Source organism: Urocitellus parryii, chromosome 8, assembly GCF_045843805.1.
Source record: "Urocitellus parryii isolate mUroPar1 chromosome 8, mUroPar1.hap1, whole genome shotgun sequence".
NCBI lineage: Eukaryota > Metazoa > Chordata > Mammalia > Rodentia > Sciuridae > Urocitellus > Urocitellus parryii.
Window position 1 is genome coordinate 107,843,268 of NC_135538.1, and position 19,206 is coordinate 107,862,473.

Genomic DNA, 19,206 nt, shown 5'->3' on the forward strand with positions numbered 1-19,206 from the left:
GAATAAAATGACATGTAACATTCTACATGTATTTACATACCTTTTTTGGGGGGGTATCAGGGATTGAACTCAGTGGGTACTCACCACTGAGCCACATCCCCAGCCTTATTTTGTATTTTATTTAGAGACAGGGTCTCATTGAGTTGCTTAGCATCTCGCTTTTGCTGAGGCTGGCTTTGAATTCAAGATACTTCTGTCTCAGCCTCCTGAGTCACTGGGATAACAGCTGTGTGCCACCACATCCAGCTTTACATATTTTTTAAATATTTTTTAGTTGTAGATGGACACAATACCTTTATTTATCTTTATGTGGTGCTGAGGATCAAACCCAGTGCCTCACACTTGCTAGGTAAGCATTCTACCACTGAGCCATAATCCCAGCCCATCTTTAAAGATTTTTTTTTCTAGTTGCAGATAGACATAACACCTTTATTTAATTTATTTATTTGTATGTGGTACTGAAGATTGAACATAGTCCCTCACATGTGCTAGGCAAGTGCTTTACCACTGAGCTACAACCCCATACTATATATATATTTAGTTTTAGTTGTGGATAAACTTTTAATATTTTTATGTGGTGCTGAGAATCAAACTCAGTGACTCACACAAGTTCTCTTATCACTGAGCCACAACCTCAGCCCTATCTTTTTTGATTATTCACTTATATTTTGTTACTTTTCTCAGTATGTCATAAACGTCTTTCCATGTTAGTAAATTTACTTCTGTAATATATTTTTAATAACTTTATTTTTTTTATTGTTTTTGTTTTATGGAGAGCAAAATTTATTTGACCAATCAAATCACTGTTTTTTTTTTTTTTCTTTTTTTTTTTTTTTATTGGTCGTTCATAACATTACATAGTTCTTAATACATCATATTACACGGTTTGATTCAAGTGGATTATGAACTCCCGCTTTTACCCCGTATACAAATTGCTGTATCACATCAGTTACCCTTCCATTGATTGACATATTGCCTTTCTAGTGTCTGATGTATTCTGCTGTCTGTCCTATTGTCTACTATCCCCCCTCCCCTCCCCTCCCCTCCCCTCCCCTTTTCTCTCTCTACCCCTTCTACTGTAAATCATGTCTTCCATTTGTATTCTCTTGACTTACCCCTCCTTACCTCTTATCAAATCACTGTTTTTTGACATAATAATTTTCTTTTTTTTTTTATTGGTCGTTCATAACATTACATAGTTCTTAATACATCATATTACACGGTTTGATTCAAGTGGATTATGAACTCCCGCTTTTACCCCGTATACAAATTGCTGTATCACATCAGTTACCCTTCCATTGATTGACATATTGCCTTTCTAGTGTCTGATGTATTCTGCTGTCTGTCCTATTGTCTACTATCCCTCCTCCCCTCCCCTCCCCTCCCCTCCCCTCCCCTTTTCTCTCTCTACCCCTTCTACTGTAAATCATTTCTTCCATTTGTATTCTCTTGACTTACCCCTCCTTTCCTCTTATATGACATTTTGTATAACCCTGAGGATCGCCTTCCATTTCCATGCAATTTCCCTTCTCACTCCCTTTCCCTCCCACCTCTCATCCCTGTTTACTGTAAATATTCTTCTCAAGCTCTTCGTCCCTACCCTGTCCTTGTTTACACCCCTTATATCAAAGGAGTCATTTGGTATTTGTTTTTTAAAGATTGACTAGCTTCACTTAGCATAATCTGCTCTAATGCCATCCATTTCCCTCCAAATTCTATGATTTTGTCATTTTTTAATGCAGAGTAATACTCCATAGTGTATAACTGCCACATTTTTTTTATCCATTCATCAATTGAAGGGCATCTAGGCTGGTTCCACAGTCTTGCTATCGTGAATTGAGCTGCTATGAACATCGATGTAGCAGTGTCCCTGTAGCATGCTCTTGTTAGGGCTTTAGGGAATAGACCGAGAAGGGGAATAGGACATAATAATTTTCTTAGGATAAATGTCAAGGAGTGGAATTGCTGTGTCAAAGGATGTACAGAATTTTTTATTTTTTTAATTGAACTGGGTATGGAACCCAGGGGCTCATGCATGCTAGGCAGGTGTTGTACCATTGAGGTGCCACTCCAGCCCCATCATTTTGAGGTATGTAATATGTATTCCCAGATTGTCTTCCAGAAATGTTACCAATTAATACTCCTACAAGCAGTGTAAGAACTCTCCAATTCCCTGAGTGTAATCTCTTTAGGGACTTTTGAATAGGACTCTGATAGGGAAAGAGTATCTTTGACATTCTTATTTTTTCCCCTTTCTCTGTCCCCTATCTTCTCTCTACCAACCAGAATTACAGGTACCCAGTTCCCTTATCCTGTCTACTATAGAACCCCATCCATATTTACCTTCTCTCTATTGCAAAATTATCTTTTTTTCTATTCCTTATGTCCCAACATTAACTAAAATTCTCATTTCCTGAATGCCATCATCCCAGCTTGGTGACTAATTCATATTATAATATTTATTGTTGAGAATTTAACATTGGGAAATGTTTTTGTTTTTGTGGTACTGAGGATTGAACCCAGGGGCACTTTACCATTGAGGTACATCCTCAGCCCTTCTTAAATTTTATTTTGAGGCAGGGTCTTGCTAAATTGCCAGGGCTGACCTTGAACTTGTGATCCTGCTGCCTCAGCCCACTAAATTGCTGGAATTACAGGTGTGCATCACCATGCCTGGCTGCAGTTATATTTTAAAAGAGAATTCATGTTAACTCAAAGGTGTTAAATCTAATGATGACCTTTATGTAGTTAGGAATATTTTACCCAGATTCCTTTAAGTCATTTCACATAAATGACAGTCTGCTTTTTTAAAAAAGAATAGTTTTGTTATATATGGACATAATCCTTTTATTTTTATTCATTTATTTTTATGTGGTGCTAAGGATTTAACCCAGTACCTCACATGTGCTAGGCAAGCACGCTACCACTGACCTACAACAGTTCTGATCAATGCACAACCCTAACAGTCTGCTCTATGCACAACACAGCCCCAACAGTCTGCTCTATGCACAACACCATAGCCCTTCTCTAGTTTTCTAAACCAGGATGTGTGTGATAAGTGAGTTAGCTGTCACCTATTTTCTTTGTTTAATTTACTTTACCTGTCAGTTACCTTTTCCATTTTGTTTTTTCTTACCGCTTTGGTTATCACTCTGATTTTAAAATTGAACAAGTGTATTTGGTTGTAAGGTAACAGGTTAATTATCTCCCAAAGGGTATACAGTGAAGAGACTCCTCCTACACTTGTTCTCCAGTTCTCCTCCCCAGAGGGGCCTAATGTTTCCACAATTTTGGGTATTTTAGAAATATTTAAGGATATGTAAGCTACTGTATTGCCATTATGCTTTATTTTTTATGATGTGATAGAATTGTGGGTTCTAATTATTTCTCTTTGAGCCTCGGACATAGGTTTCCCTTGGGGTTCTCCCCAGCTTGTCTAGCCTTTTAGGCATTGAAAATATGGTCATATATCCTTATTTCTATTATTACAACTACTTGATTTTTTCTGAGAGAAGACAAATCCAGACTACCTTGAATTCTTTTAAAGTTCAGGTTTTTCCCTTCTAGGAATCAAAAGTAAGCAATGAGAAGTCCCGCATTAAGAGCCCTAAGCCTGCTGAAAGCCCCCAGCCAGCTGCTAAGCAGTCTGATCAGCCCATTGCTGCTTATGAGTATTATGATGCTGGCAATCACTGGTGCAAAGACTGCAATACCATCTGTGGGACCATGTTTGACTTCTTCACTCATATGCACAATAAGAAGCACACACAGGTAGGTATCCTGTCTTCTGTTTCCACTATACCATCTTCCCCTCCAACTTCTATCCCCCCATCTGTATTACAAAGCTGGAAAATGAAACATGCTCATGGGCAGGAGCCCCAATCTGAAGAGCCAAGAGGTACCAACAAAGGAGACACCACCCCCAGGGCTCAGTCCAGGGGACCTGCCTATAACTAAACACCATGACAAGTGTAAGTGAGGCTTCTGCCTCTTTTGATTCCTTGAGTACCTGATTTTTGTTTCATTTTATCTGTTTTTATTACTTGCTCTAACATGTGTTTACCTTTTCCACAGGTGAATTCCGATTAAACAGTTGGCAGAGGGGATGGGTGGAGGTGGGGAGCTCTAGGGGCTTCTGGTTCCCTGGTCTTATGTGTGGGGGAAAAAAGAAAGAAAAGTGGGTCATTGAGTTTTTAGTGCTGTTGTGTGAGCACCTCTGCCTCTTGCAAATAGACACTGGATCCCTACAACAGACCTTGGGCTTCAAAGACCCAGAGTGAGGCCAAGCAAGATGCTGTAAAACGCACTGACAAGATAACTGTTCCTGCAAAAGGTGGGTTTACTCCTTACCTCCTTTTTGGTTTCCTCACATTCCTCATATCTCCAATGAAGAGGTGTCCCTGAACTAAAGTTCTAGGAAGCAGCATAGCATGCATGAGTCATGAACATTCCTTTTAACAAATATGTAAGAATGCCTTCTGTGTGCAAAACATTATACTAGGTCTTGAAGATATAAAGACATCTGTAAGACAATGATCTCTACCTAATGACCAGAATGAAATGAACGGATGTTAATTACATACTTAGTACTTAAAGTATAGCAGAACAACTGTATTTGTCATTGGCTTATTCACTAACATATTTGAAATCCAGTTATGAAGGACAGTAAGAGGTGATTTAACTGCCTTTTCAACTAAGAACTATAAAATATGATGAAGTGTTGCTATTAAGGGGTAAATCAAGAAGTAAAGTTTCTTGATATTTAAGTTTTCAATTTCTTAAAACTTCACAAGTAGTAGTACTACTACATTCTTTAGATCTATGGAAAATAGTTTCTTGAACAGTTAATCCTAATAGGAGAGTTTCTTATACACATGTTAGTGGACTGTTTGGGAGTACAGTTTTTAAATCTCATGAGATACTTAGTGCTACTTACAGTTTGAGGAGAATCAGCAGAGGGAAACACAGGAGAATCCTGAATTAACTAGTGTCCCCAAGAGATAGAAGGAATAGCAGTCAAGAGCTCAAGCCTTAGGTTGGGAAGACTATGCCCTTGGGATCCATCTAAATGCTTCTTCTGACTCCAAAGTGGGTAAGGTCCTCTTACCATAATTATTTTACTGCAAAGGGATGGTGGGATTTCTTTTGGTTGCTGTCATTTTTGGTGGAAAAGACTTACTTCCTTAACTTTCTTCTATTTCTTTCAGGCTCTGAGTTTCTGATTCCTATCACTGGGTTTTATTGCCAGCTTTGTGAGGAATTTTTGGGGGACCCAATTTCTGGAGAGCAACATGTGAAGGGTCACCAACACAATGAGAAATACAAGGTTTGTAGTACTTGATGGAGTTTCCTACTTTCTGCAGTAATTCTTTTGACTTTGTCAAACTGTTGAGCTAGAGATAGTTATTGACACTTTAAATTCCATATAACCAATAGGATATTTGCTTTAATCTTAGTGAGAATCATTAATATCCTTGAAAAGTTTAATATAGGGATTTCTTCTAAGTGAATTGTAATAGTGGCAGGGCCAAAATTATCTCTTTCATTATTTTGATCAGTTGTTGAGCCTTTTTCATTTATTTTTGCAGAAATATGTGGATGAAAACCCATTGTATGAAGAGCGGCGGAATCTGGACCGCCAAGCTGGATTGGCTGTGGTTCTAGAGACAGAACGGCGACGGCAAAATGAGCTAAAGCGCAAACTTAGTGAGAAACCAAAGGAAGAAAGGAAAGAAAAAAAGGCAAAAGTTGTGAAAGAAGCAAAGGAAGACGATAAGGTCTCTGTGGAATTAGAAGACCAGCTCCCTGAGGGTGGGAACTCCCCTGAAAAAGCTGAAAATAAAAAAAGTTCTAGCATCAAACTCCAGTTAAAGGAAGAAGTAAAGAAGGAATCACCAACATCATCATCTTTTGGGAAATTCAGTTGGAAGAAGCCAGAAAAAGAAGAGGAAAAAAGTTCAGTAGTAGCCTCAAGTATCCTTAAGGAAGAGATTATGGAAAGCAGTAAGGACAAAGAAGATGGCAAAGCTGAAGCTGGGAAGGCAAAACCCATCAAAATTAAGCTCTCTGGGAAAACTGTTGTTGCACATACCAGCCCCTGGATGCCTGTTGTGACAACTTCAACACAGACTAAGATCCGACCCAACCTGCCTATTCCATCCACGGTACTCCGCAAATCAGGTTCAGCTACAGTGAGCAAGCCTGCTCCACTTAATACCTTTCTGTCTATCAAGTCCTCTGGAACCACTGCTAAACCTCTGCCAGTAGTTAAAGAATCTTCAGCTGATCTCCTTTTGCCTCCAGACATTATCTCTAAAGCTTTTGGAGGAGAAGAGGTGATTCTAAAAGGATCTCCAGAGGAAAAAATGGTGCTGACTGAAAAGATTGAGCCATCTCATATACCTGAGCAAATGTTGCCACCTCCTCCACCTCCACCACCACCACCACCACCACCTCCACCTCCACCTCCCCCAGTTATACCTCATCCAGCTGCTTCATCTCCTGTCCAAGCAAATGCTGTCTTGGCTCCCTTAAAATCAAACTCATTTATATCTCAGACTCTAAGTCCTGGCTTTCTGGGTCCTAACATTTTGAACCCAGTGTTGCCTGTAGCCATTATAGCCTCAGCACAGCCAGCTGCCATTCCTTCTGATGAGACAGCTCCTGGGGTGAGTGAGAGTGACCAAGACCAAGCCCTATTCTCTGTGTTGGTACGTCCTCCACCCCCCCTCTCAAGTGTGTTCAGTGAACAAGCCAAAAAATTGGAGAAACGAAATTCATGCTTAGCTACAGCCAATGCTAAGGACCTGTATGACATATTCTACAGTAGTGGTGGAAAGGGGACCCCTGAGACCAAGCTGAGTGGTGGTTCATTGACCAATGGGGAAAATAGCAACCTTTCTAAAACTGAAAGTTCAGATTCTACTTCTACTTCTGCTTTGAACAGCAGTGCCTCCCAAGAAGGTTTGGTCACTGCTTCTATTGTCAGCAACACTGAAAATCCCATTGCAAAAACTCTGGTGTCGGTAGGGAAGTGGTCAGTTGTAGAACAAGCAGACCCCCAAAACAGAGGTAATAGCTATGGCTTCTTACAGCCTCTGACAAGATTGTGCCAAAACAGGCCTTATGAAACTATTACCCCAAAGACAGATACTTTGGCCATGTGGACTTCTAGCTCCTTCCAGAGTGACACTGATAGGGATGTATATCCAGAGTGGAAAATCAATCTTGACCTAGAAGAGCCAGGGCCACCTGAAATAGACCCAGCTCCTCAACTGTCAGATACACACTGCCATACCAAGACATCTCGGAAGTTGATAAAAATTCACCTCAGAGATTCTGGTAACAAAGATAAGGAAAGCCAGGAGTTTTACCAAACTGAAGATTGTGGAGAAGGTATGATAGAGTCAAACAGTGAACTAAAAGGAAGGGTAGCAGTTGAAGAGGGAACAAGTGCCAACATTGAGTCCCACAGCATAGAAGACTCTAATTTGAACCATGGGAGTAGCTATATCCAAGAGGGAGAAGTAGAGCAGCCCAATTTGCTACTGATTGACAAAGAGGCTGAACAGTCTAAGAAATTGATGACAGGACATGAAACTCTAAGTAAAGTAGTAATTGAAGTAAGTGCACAGACTCTGTCTTCCACAAAGTCAAAAATAGATTCTTTTCCATCAGAAACTAGATCTTTACTCCAGAATCCACAAGATACACCTGGAAAAATTTCTGCCCCAGAATTGCTGCTTCAGTCCCCTGTCAGGTCAAATATATATTTATCAGATAGTCACCAAGAGCAAGGAGTTTCAGCTGGTAGTGAAGAGTGGTTAGAAAATTCAGCTCCAGGTGTAGTTTCCAGAGCTTCTAGGTGCAGAAGCCTCAAACTCAAGAGAGAAAGATCAAAAGATTTTCAAGGTAAAATAATCTGTGATCTGCCTGTTTGGGATGAGAACAAGAAAAGACCAGAGATGTGGGAGAGCCCAGAGAAACCAGAAGTGGAAGCTGTGGAGCTGCAGGATGTCCATCCAGAATTAACAGTAACAATAGAAAGCAACACCTTAGAAGACTTTGAAGCTAAGAATTTAAAGGTAGAGAAGCTTGCTGTCCTGGGAAATCTGGGGAATATGCATGTTGATTTCTGCAATTCTCGGGTAGACCCAGCACATAGATCCCCAACTGCCCTATCTCAGAAAATATGTGAAGAAAATTCTGTATCACTTACAGGGTGTAATCCCTCTATCCCCAGTGACTTTGAACCAATCCCATCTTTTTCTGGGTTTCCATTAGATTCTCACAAAACCCTGGTGCTTAACTTTGAAACAGAAACTGAATATAATTCATCTAATCCCAGAAGTGGGAAGATCACTTCTAACATTTTGAAAACTGGTTTTCCTATAGAAAATGTTGACCATGGCTTGAGCCTAGAGGGAACACATCAGGCCCTTGATCTCTTGGCAGGAGGAATGTTGCCTGAGGAGGCAGAAGAAACTTCCCAATTACAGAAGCAAGAGTCACTCAGATTGGAATCAAAAACAATTAGTCCTGCAGGCCTTGGACCATCTCCTTGCCTTCCAGACCTTGTTGACTTTGTCACACGGACATCTGGAGTTGGAAAAGAGAAGATATGTTCTCCCCTCTCTGATCCCAATGACCCTCCTAAGCATAGATCCCTGGAGATGGGACCACTACAGCTAGAAATTCCGAAAGTATCCATCACAGAGGTAGCAGCTTCTCAAATAAATGAGGACAATGAGAGCCCTTTGAATTTGGCAAAAACTCCAACTTCAGCATCCCCTTCAAGGGAGCAGGTAGTTGGAGGTACTCAGGAAATGTCTGAACAAGAAACTGTAGTTGATGCCATCCAGGACCACACAGAATCCAGTGTTCATGACTAAGAATGAACCACCCAAGGCTGCTTGTGGATGAATCAAATTGGCTTCTAGAAATCAGATGCCCACATGATCCAGGACTAACTGGCAATCTCATCTGGAACCTACACCAAGAGTCGGCAACTTACAGTAAATGTTTATGGGAATTAAAAAATTTACCTCCTTTCCTTCCCCACCCCTTAAAATACTGGACAAATCAAGCATTAACATCTATACATACCTGTAAAAAAGTATTTTCTGTTAATTTTTGTTCTTTTTGGTCAAATTGTTTCTCCTACTTTGTCATTAAAGTCAAATGTCTATCCTGGCTCACCACATAGTGTGCTTTGATTGTATTTTGGCTTTGACACTGCCATTTCTGGAATGTGGGGGAGGAGGGAAACAAAGCTGACTTCTCCAAATGTTGTGTTGTATTCCCACCCAATATCTGGGCAGCTGATGAATCTCTGGGAGAAACACCAGAGTTTGCTGAAATGGAAAACTTCTACTGATGAAGGAAGAATTGTTCATCTCTTAGGCTTCCATTTCGATGGGCCTGCCTTATCATTGTTTGAAATGCAGCGTGAGTAGCCCTTTTGTTTACTGTCTACTTCCCTAATTGGCATGTCAATTCCCATGTTTCCCTTACTCTGTTGCCTTTGCTTGAGATGGTCCTGCTAACCCACAAACTTGTTTGGAAATGGCCACAGTAAACAGAAGAAAATCTGGCAGACTCACTTTGAAGATGACAAATCAACAATTGGGTAAGGCTTATTCATGGTTCAGTGCCAGGAGCAGATGTTATTGGGGTTTGCTTGAAATGGCCTTTGCTTATTGTATTGTGATCCAATAAATCTGTATTAAATTGTTTAGCAGTCATTTCTGTTCTGAAGAGGTAGAAGATCTGAAACTTGTCTTGGGATTGGACTCATTCTCTGTTCTACAAAACTATATGTATCCCTTTCTCTATCTCTCCCTTTCCCAAGTTATTTCCACCATAGTGTGATGTTTTGGGTTGTACATTTTGTTAAAAAGATTAAAGGATTTATGAGTTGGCTTGGACAAGTTTAATTTTATTTTTAATGTGTTAATTTCTTGGAATAAATATGCATTAATCTCATGTTTCTTTCTGGATTTTTGTTTTGAAATTGCACACATTTTAACTTCAAAGGAAAACCAGAATAGTAAACCCCGGCTGCCTTATTATCTGATTCCCACCCCCAACCATTCTTTCCCCCTACTTGTCAGAGCTACTTCATGCCAGAATGTTAGGTTATATAGTATGTGATATTATGCTGCCCAAATTGGTAACGAGAGACAACCGTGATCTGGTATTGGCATCTTCCTATTGTAAAGCTCGTTATGTACCCTGTGTTGCTTTCCCTGGGCTTTTCTGGGAAACTGAGCTCTCCTATGACAGGTACTTGTTTAGAATGTTCTTGGGAATCAGGTAGTTCAGTTCTCAGGTTTTTTTTTTTTTTTTTTTTTAATTTCTGTCCCAGTTTCCGTCTCATATTCCTATGTTTATCAGTTTGTAATCTGGCTCAACAGTAGCTTAAGAGACTTCTCGCATCTATTTCTCTAATGAAATGTAGTATTAGTAATCTTTTTCTATCTTCAGAATTCTTTTTTCCCTATTTCCTTATGTATAGGGCTGCATAAGGATTGAGTTTTCAGGAGCAATTTAATTTTTCTAGAACCTAAATATTATCAAGTTAGAAGTTATCCTGGCCTCTGTTCTTCATGTTGTGAAAAGGGCACATTTGGATAGCTAGATCCTCAAATATGCCTCAGGTATTTGCCTTGCTGTGATTTTGGACAAGCTGCTTTACCTCACTGTGTCACAGGGTTAGTATGTGTGTATGTATGGTTTTCCTTTAAAATGATCATTATCCCAATCTCAACACCAAATGTTTTCAGGGTCTGGCCATCCTGAGTAATATTTCTGAGCCCATTTTTTTTAGGCTGAAACCTAAGTTCAGTGTATTTTTCTGGCCTGGAAGCCACAGATTGACTCAAAAAGATGTCCTTCAGAAGAGCTTGAATTAAGGAAGCTTCAGAGAGATTTATAGAGGTTCCCTCTCCCTATTCTAGAAGGTTTTCTACAGGAATTTAGGGAATGTAAACATTTTAAATGCCAGTTTGTGTTGATTTTAGGCCTGTTCCTTTAGTAAGTTCCACCTCTTTCAGGGGTGAGACAGTGGGGTTAGGGAAAGAGTTGGGAGGCGTTAATCATACCCAGATCTTAACCTTACTCCTTCTCAGAAGGATTCAGAATCTTGTTCTCTGTTAGGGGGGGAGACTTGTAGGAAGGGAAGAGAAGCGGAACTAGTTCTAATAACACTTGTCATCTCTGTGTAACTTTGGGATTTATGCAAGTTATCAGTTTGGGCTTTTTCTAGAATGCTCACTTGAAAATTTCTGGAAAAGGAATTAATTTTTGAGTTGAAGGAATGGCATTCTTTGTATCTGCCCTGAACCAGGTGAGGGAGAGCTTTCAGAAATCTATAGACTGGGCAGGAAGAGTTGCTGACTTCTTCCTCTTTGATCAGTAGAATCTTAGTTTTGAAGCTTATCTAGAGAAGACTTTAAAGTAGAGATCTAACCCTGGAACTGGCATCTAGAGGTAGGGTGTATTTCTTTTCACTCACTACTATCATAGTACTAAAGAAAGCTTCAACTTAAGAGAGAAGACACCTGCAAGGAATGGGCCCTGATCTTTACGTGTGGCTTATGGTATCATATACCTGTTTTAAATTTCTACAAACATTAGGAATAATTCTTTTTAAAGATAGAGAGAATTTTAATATTTTTTTTTTTTTAGTTTTCGGTGGACACAACATCTTTGTTTGTATGTGGTGCTGAGGATCGAACCTGGGCCGCAGGCATGCCAGGCGAGCGCGCTACCTCTTGAGCCACATCCCCAGCCCAGGAATAATTCTTATCTGATTCCCTCAACTGACAACAAATGATTAGCAATTATGTTTAAATGTGGGCAAACTCCTAATTTTACCTGAGTTAACTCATTAAAAATTCCCCTTGACTTTGTGAATGGAGACTTCCTGCTTTATAAACCATCTTTCTCTTATTCATGGCTGTTCTAGTAGGGCATATAATACTCTTTAGTTATCTTTCTGCTAATAATACTGCTGAGTAATATATCAAAAGTATTCCCACCTTACCCCATACGGCTTCATCTCTAAGATAATAAATTAAAAATTGGTTACAACTTTGGTAACTCAGCATACCAGAACATATATGTCTAACGGATTGCCAGGTTCTCAGAATGAGTAAGTATGTGGAGGAGGGGTTAGGGAGCTGGACATAAAGCACATAGGCCTCCAACAGGCATAGGAAGTGTGTGTGTGTCTGTTTTTTAAAGTAGGGGAGGATTCAGAGAACAAATAGCCTATAACACAATTGAGGTGGTTTGTTTTTGTTTTGTTTTTAAAATATATTTCTAAATCTTGGTTGTCCTCACTTTAACAAAGCTTACCTACCAGGTCTAGAATGAGAATGTAAGCAGACTCTATACTTATTAATAATTTCTGTGAGAATATAGACACGCAGAAATAGTTCGAGATTGTGAGCACATTTCTTCTTTATTTAGAGTTTAATTTTGCAATAATGTTTATGTAATTTTTTAAGATTGTATATACAACAACAGTATCCATCAATAATCTAAAATAATCTAAGCATTAAACTTACAATAAAATTCTTTTAAATAATCACCAATATTCCTAATTTTCCCTCAGCCCATATACAGTTTTGGAGAAAAAAAAAATCATAAACCTGTATGTTTATGTTGTAGCCCTTAACATGGTTGTAATTTTACAATATGTATTCCTTTGATTAATATATGGCCCCCAACTGCAATATAAACTCTCCAAAGCACAGGAAGTCATCTTTGCTTAGTAGTTTTTCATCATTGTATTCACAGTGCACAGTTGCCTGGCACATTGAGTGTGCTCAATAAAAATTCATTCAAAGAATCAATGTAATAGTAGCTGTTTTTATTAACTGATTGTTAATATTCAGTATTTTACAAGTGGGTTAAACTATTCATTGCTGATTGTATTTGCTGGGTTCCTAGCCCTTCAGAAGCCAATTGTCTTGCTTCTAAATGGAAGTTTAATAGTTTATTCAATGCTAAATGGAAGTTTAATAATTTATTCAATGCTAAATGGGTGCATAATAGCAAGTCTAAAATACATACCCTCTATATCCATTCTCTGCCCTGAGTCTTTGCATACAAAACACCATCAATATCAATGAGTTCATGTCAATGATACCAGTGGTCCCTTTATTTTACCAGCATTCTAGAATAGTAGTGCTACCAGGCTAGGAAGGGGGACACACTACTCCAGCTTCTCTTGGGAGATAAAATAAGGATGGGGAGGAGGGTAAACTGACCTGAAAGTAAACAAACAAAAAAGTTTGAGGGTTCTAATTTTCATATGGCCCCCTTTATCCTTCCAACTAAGTATGTTGAAGTTAGTCAAACCCCAAATCCCTCTGATTTAGCCAAAGGAATTATTTAGTATTTTGTGGTCCAACAGCCTCTTGATAGCTCATCAAAATTAAAACTGTCAATTTCATTTCTGAATGGAAACAACTAAAAAAGAATGTCTCAGGAGCAATGCTTTTACTTTTTATTTCATATTTTCTGTTGTCTGTCAATCTTCTGATCATAAAAATACATTTTATATAAAATATGCACATAAAATGTACACATGCATGTACACACGTACATAAAAGATGTCATGTTTATGTCAGTAAGGGTTATCTGGTGCTATAGAATTTTAGGCCAGGTTTTTGGATTCCCACCCTGATTTTTAAATTTTTGTTTCTATGTATTTAAATTAAAAACCTTTTAAAGCTGTCTCTCTTTGTCTTCACTCCTCTCATCTGCTTTCCATCGTAACAAATTGATCCTACTGTTTTTCCCTCAAGACTTCCTAAAATTCTACTCCTGTCAATGCTGGGCAGCATATCTTCAAGAAACTCCTACATTCTTTTCCCTGTCTTCCTCCTCCCCTTCCCTTCCCTCTACCTTTGTTGAGCTGATTGTGCATACCTGCTAATGGACAAGCACTGGGACCTTAAGTTACATAAATCAAGACACTTGTCTTCACAAAGCTTGCTTTAATGCCAGGTACACATATCATAGTCTCAATGCAAAAGAATGGAAGATAATGCACAGATAATGATTTAAAGCTTTACAGGTTTTTGTTACTTCCATTCTTGGGAGATCAGGCAAGAAAGGAGTTTTGTAGAAAATAAGGGAAATGAGTATTTTTAAGGAAAGTGAATGAGCAGGTTGACAATACAGTTATATAATGGGAGAACAAAAGGTAGAGGATGTAGAGAAAGGTAACAAAGAAATGACCATATTGAGGTATTTTCTTTCATCATCTCTCTGATACTCTGCCCTGCTGAGTTTCCTTCCTATAGCCTACTTGTATAAGAATGATTATGATCACATTGTTACTGACTCTAACCTACCTATCTTCCTTTCTTTTCAGAAACAATTCCAGAACTCTTCACATTTCCAGATATTTCTGCTCCAGAGAATCAGGAATAAAAACCACAAAGACCATGGAAATGTCGAGCGTCCTTGTGGCCAGTAAGCAATCACCTCCAGGGTCTGACTTCCAGAAGGTGGGTATGGTATGGCTGCTTGGGGCAGGAATGGGTTATGGAGAAAGCTCTGTCATTTTAGCTATTGGGAAATAGTGAGTTGGGTGAACAAATATGTATATATCTGTGTCTTTCAGTAAAGGAGGAACAGGGAAAGAATGGATATAGAGGGTATGTATTTTAGACTTGCTATTATGCACCCATTTAGCATTGAATAAATTATTAAACTTCCATTTAGCATTGAATAAACTATTAAACTTCCATTTAGCATTGAATAAACTATTAAACTTCCATCTCATTTAGTGCTATAATATTTGTTAAAACTATGAATTTTATGCCTTCCCATTCTTTCTAGGCCCTATGCCTCAATGTCTCTGGAAAGTAGAACATCTCTTATTTTGGTTCTACCCTCCCTTAATGGACAATTCAAGAATTAAGGTAAAATTGGATAGGACCTTAGAGGAATAGGGTATAAGTAAGCAAAGGAGATTCAAGGAAGGGGAACAATTACAGAGGAGATGTTTGAAAAAAGTCCCTGGGATATCAGACAGTTGTCTACCAGATTTCATACAGTCTTTTTTAAAAATATTTTTTAGATGTATAGACCTTTATTTTATTCGTTTACTTAAATGTGATGCTGAGAATCGAACCCAGTGCCTCACACACGCTAGGTAAGTGCTCTACCACTGAGCCACAGCCTCAGCCCCTCCATACAGTCTTATTACTTTTCCTACACACATTGAAATATCTGGGCCAGTCACATGGTGCACGTGTGAAATCCCAGCAATTTGGGAGGCTAAGGCAGGAGGATTGCAAATTCGAGGCCAGCCTTGGCAGGTGAGACCCTGTCTCAAAAATAAGTAAATAAACAAATGAATAAATAAAGTGCTAGAGATATAGCTCAGTGGTAGACCACCCCTGTTTTCGTCCCCAGTACTGAAAAAACAAACATCTGGTATACAGGAGCAGGCAAGTATCATTCCAAAATACCAGGGATACTTCTTATTCTCTGTCTAAAATGATGGACATTTTTTTTACTCCCTTTTGTGTTTGGAACTGTGGGCTCAACGACACAGTGGAAAAGAGAACCAGAATTCAGTATGACTTAATTGAATTTTAACTCCTTTAAACTCAGATTCATTTCATTTAAACCTAAGCTGCCCCAATTACAGATTTACCCAGAAAATTCTTATCTTAGTTTTGTTCCTGATTTGCAAATCCAATCACTTTTAGGGCCCTAGAGATCTAGTTTACTGCCTAAATCTATGTTCTTGGTAACTTGACACTACAGCTATTTAAAACAAACAAACATACATATAATGTATAACCAAAATCATCAGTAGAATAAAAAGGAAAGGGTAAAAAGTATCTCAGGAGCTCTTGGTACTGAGATTTTTATTAGTTAAGGACTACTCATTCCTAAGGCATGACCCTGTAGATAAAGCAATGGAAAGCAGCCTGGTGCCAGGGCTTCCAATGCTTTGTCACTACCACTTTCTCTCCTTTATTCCAGCCCAAGATCTGTTTCTCATCGTCTATCACATACCTCTTCCCAGAGACAATCAAGAGTGTTGGGCACAAGCTTTCATTCCACGTTCTACTCCAGCCCCTATTTTTCTACTTATATCTCAATTTTCTAGTAGTATCTAAAGTCTATATCTAAAGTATACTGATCTGGGGAGTGCGTAGGGGGGAAGAAAACATTTTTTTAGTAGTGTTTTCCTCTTTGGACTTCCTTGATATGCAGGAGTTCACGTGTATTATGAATGATGAAGTATTTTAAGGTTTTTATTGAAATATGATTCATATAACATTAAATTTTACATAACATAAAATCCACCATCTTAAAGTGTGTGATTCTTTGATTTGTACAATGGTTGTACAGCCATCAACACTAATTCAGGAACATTTCCATCACACACGCCCCCCCCACCAAAAAAAACATGTATCCATCAGCAGTGTGCTCTGTACTCTAAAGCTATTCCCAAGACAGGTAATCAACAATCTGCTTCTGCTCTGTGGATTTACCTATTCTGAACATTTATATAAATGGAGTCATACTATATGTGGCCTCTTGGGTTTAGCTTTCACTTAGCATAAGGTTCTCAAAGTTTACCCTTGTGAACTCCATTATATTTTGTGCCTGAAAATATATTCCATTGTAAGGATATGTCATGTTTTGTTTGTACATTAGTTGATAGATAAACTTGAGTTATTCCCACTTTGGGAATATTGTGAAAAATGCTGCTTATGTCCATATACAAATTTTTATGTGGACATGTCTTGTGGGTATATACCTGGGAATAGAATTGTTGGGAAGTGTAACTTAAAAAAATAAACATTTATATTAAAGTATAATGTTTATATTTTAAAAAGCACACATGACAGTTGTCAAGTTCAATAATTTTCATAAGTAAACATATCTGGGTAACCAACATCAATCAAAAAATAGAAAATAAGCCAGGCATGGTAGCACATGCATGTAATCCCAGTGGCTCAGGAGGCTGAGGCAGGAGGATTTCAAGTTCAAAGCAAGCCTCAGCAATTTAGCAAAGCTTTAAGTAATTTAGCACAATACTGTCTCAGAATAAAAAATTTTAAAAAGGGCTAGGGATGTGGCTCCAGTGGTTAAACACTCCCGGGTTCAATCCCTGGTACCCCCCCCCCCCGCCAAAAAAAAAAAAGTATGTGGACTGGGGTTGTAACTCAGTGGTAGAGCACTTGCCTAGCATGTGTAAGGCACTGGGTTTGATCCTTGACACCACATAAAAATAAAAGTATTATGTCTATCTATAACTATAAAAAGTATGAGCTGGGTGTGAGCAGGCATAACTGCAATCCCATCGACTCCAGAGGCTGAGGCAGGGGGATCACAAATTCAAGGAGGCCAACCTGGGCAATTTAGCAAAATCCTGTCTCAAAAAATAAAACTGGTTGGGGAATATATCAGTGGTAGAGCACACCTGGTTTAATCCTTAGTAGCACAAGTGCACATACATACACATTAACACATATACAAAGAATATGAGTGAGGAATGGTGGTGCATGCCTATAATCCCAGCAATGCAGGAGGCTGGGATGAGAGGATTGCAAGTTTGAGGTCAGCCTGGGCAATTAAAAAGACTCTGTCCCCCAAAATAGAAAGGACTGGGGATGTAACTCATTGAAGAAAATCCCAGGTTCAATTCCCAAACCAACACACACACACACACACACACACACGAAAAAAAAAAAAAAGAGAAAAAGAGGAAGAAAATGATCAAAACTCCTGAATCCCATCTCAACTATTTCCAATCACTTCTTGTCCAATTGTAATCACTATTCTTACTGCTATCACAGGTGTATTTTTTTTTTTGCCTTCGCTAAAAAAGTTATCTTATTATAAGGAAAAGACACAGCAAAACAAAGCTAGAAGGTGGTAGGGGTGAAAGATATGGAAAAATGTAATCATCAAATAATCTACTCAAACTTGGATACCTGCCTGTTGATTTGGCTCTTAACCTCATCTGCCTTTCCTGATTCAAAGAATCTTGCACCTAGCAGGGCTGGGCCAGGAGCCCCATTTCCCAATATCTCCCCTTCCTGGGAGTTTTGGAGAGGTTGTATACTTCTCAGATTTCAAGACACACAAAGTAGTATGGAGAAGGGGAAGGTATTATAGCCCTTTGTTTCAGTGCCTTCTCCGCACCTGTGGAGCTGTTCTTAGCCCCATCCCTTGGTATTTGTTGATGACAAAGGCACAAACCCCATGGAATTGGGTTTACTTAGGCAGCAGTACACTGAGCAGTGAGGTAATGTTGATGAGGAAGTGAGCAACATCATATTTGGTGTAGAAACTGGCTAGGAGATAGAGTATAATAGGAGAGATGCTAAGGAATTTGTGGGAAGACTGGAGCCCTAGTCCATCTGCTCCCAATGTCAGTAGTCAAGCCTTTCCTTGGTCCGGGGTCTCAAAGGGTATCCCTTTAACTGTAAGAAGACATACATTGCCTGCCAGCTTCGGGAGCACATCCATCTAGGGGCGCAGCGCTGATTCCTCCACCTGTGGTCTCTAGGAAGTAGCTGCCTCCCAGGTGTGTGTTTTTAATCAAAGTACAATTCATATCATAAAATTTGTGACATTTTCATCATTACAAAATAAAATCCTGTATACTTTAGGCAGATAGTCCATGTTCCCACTTCCCTGCAGCCCCTAGCAGTCATCAATCTATCTCTGTGGATTTATCTATACTGGGTATTTCCTACAAGTGAAATCATAATGATATGTGGCCTTGTGTCAGTGTTTTTTTTTCACTTTAGCATTAATGTTTGTAGCATGTAGAAGTGTTTCATTATTTTTATGGCTGACTCAGTGCCTTACATGTGCTAGGCAAGCGCTCTACCACTGAGTCACAACTCCAGCCCTGTTAGTGGACATTTGAATGTATCCACATTTTGGTTGTTGTGAATTGTGCTGCTGTGAACATTTATGCATAAATATCTATTCAATTCTTTTCAGCATATACCTAAAAGTGGAATTTCTAGATATATGGTTATTCTGTTATTTTTTTGTGTCTAAGGGATGGAACCCAGGGCTTCATACATGCTAAGTAAGAGTTCTACCACTGAGCTACACCCCCAGACCTATTATTTAACTATTTGAGGAACTGAAAAGTAATTTTTCACAACACCAGAATCATTTTACATTCCTGCCAGCTGTGTT

The 19,206-nt window shown here is 39.0% G+C and overlaps 1 protein-coding gene across 2 annotated transcripts in view; it reads left to right on the plus strand.

Annotated features, from left to right (window-relative positions):
* The window catches only part of Znf318 (zinc finger protein 318), a 35,085-nt gene extending 20,294 nt beyond the window's left edge, over positions 1 to 14,791 (plus strand). Inside the window, exons 7-10 of one of the 2 annotated variants that reach the window (XM_026383505.2) lie at positions 3,568 to 3,771; positions 4,234 to 4,333; positions 5,208 to 5,326; positions 5,589 to 9,921. In XM_026383505.2, the coding sequence (XP_026239290.2) occupies positions 3,568 to 3,771; positions 4,234 to 4,333; positions 5,208 to 5,326; positions 5,589 to 8,891 (3,726 nt within the window). In that variant the 3' untranslated portion in view covers positions 8,892 to 9,921. Of the gene's footprint in view, positions 1 to 3,567; positions 3,772 to 4,233; positions 4,334 to 5,207; positions 5,327 to 5,588; positions 9,922 to 14,389 lie in introns of those variants that run through there. The other variant, XM_026383506.2, reaches the window with a different exon arrangement.
* The last annotated feature ends 4,415 nt before the right edge of the window (positions 14,792 to 19,206 follow it).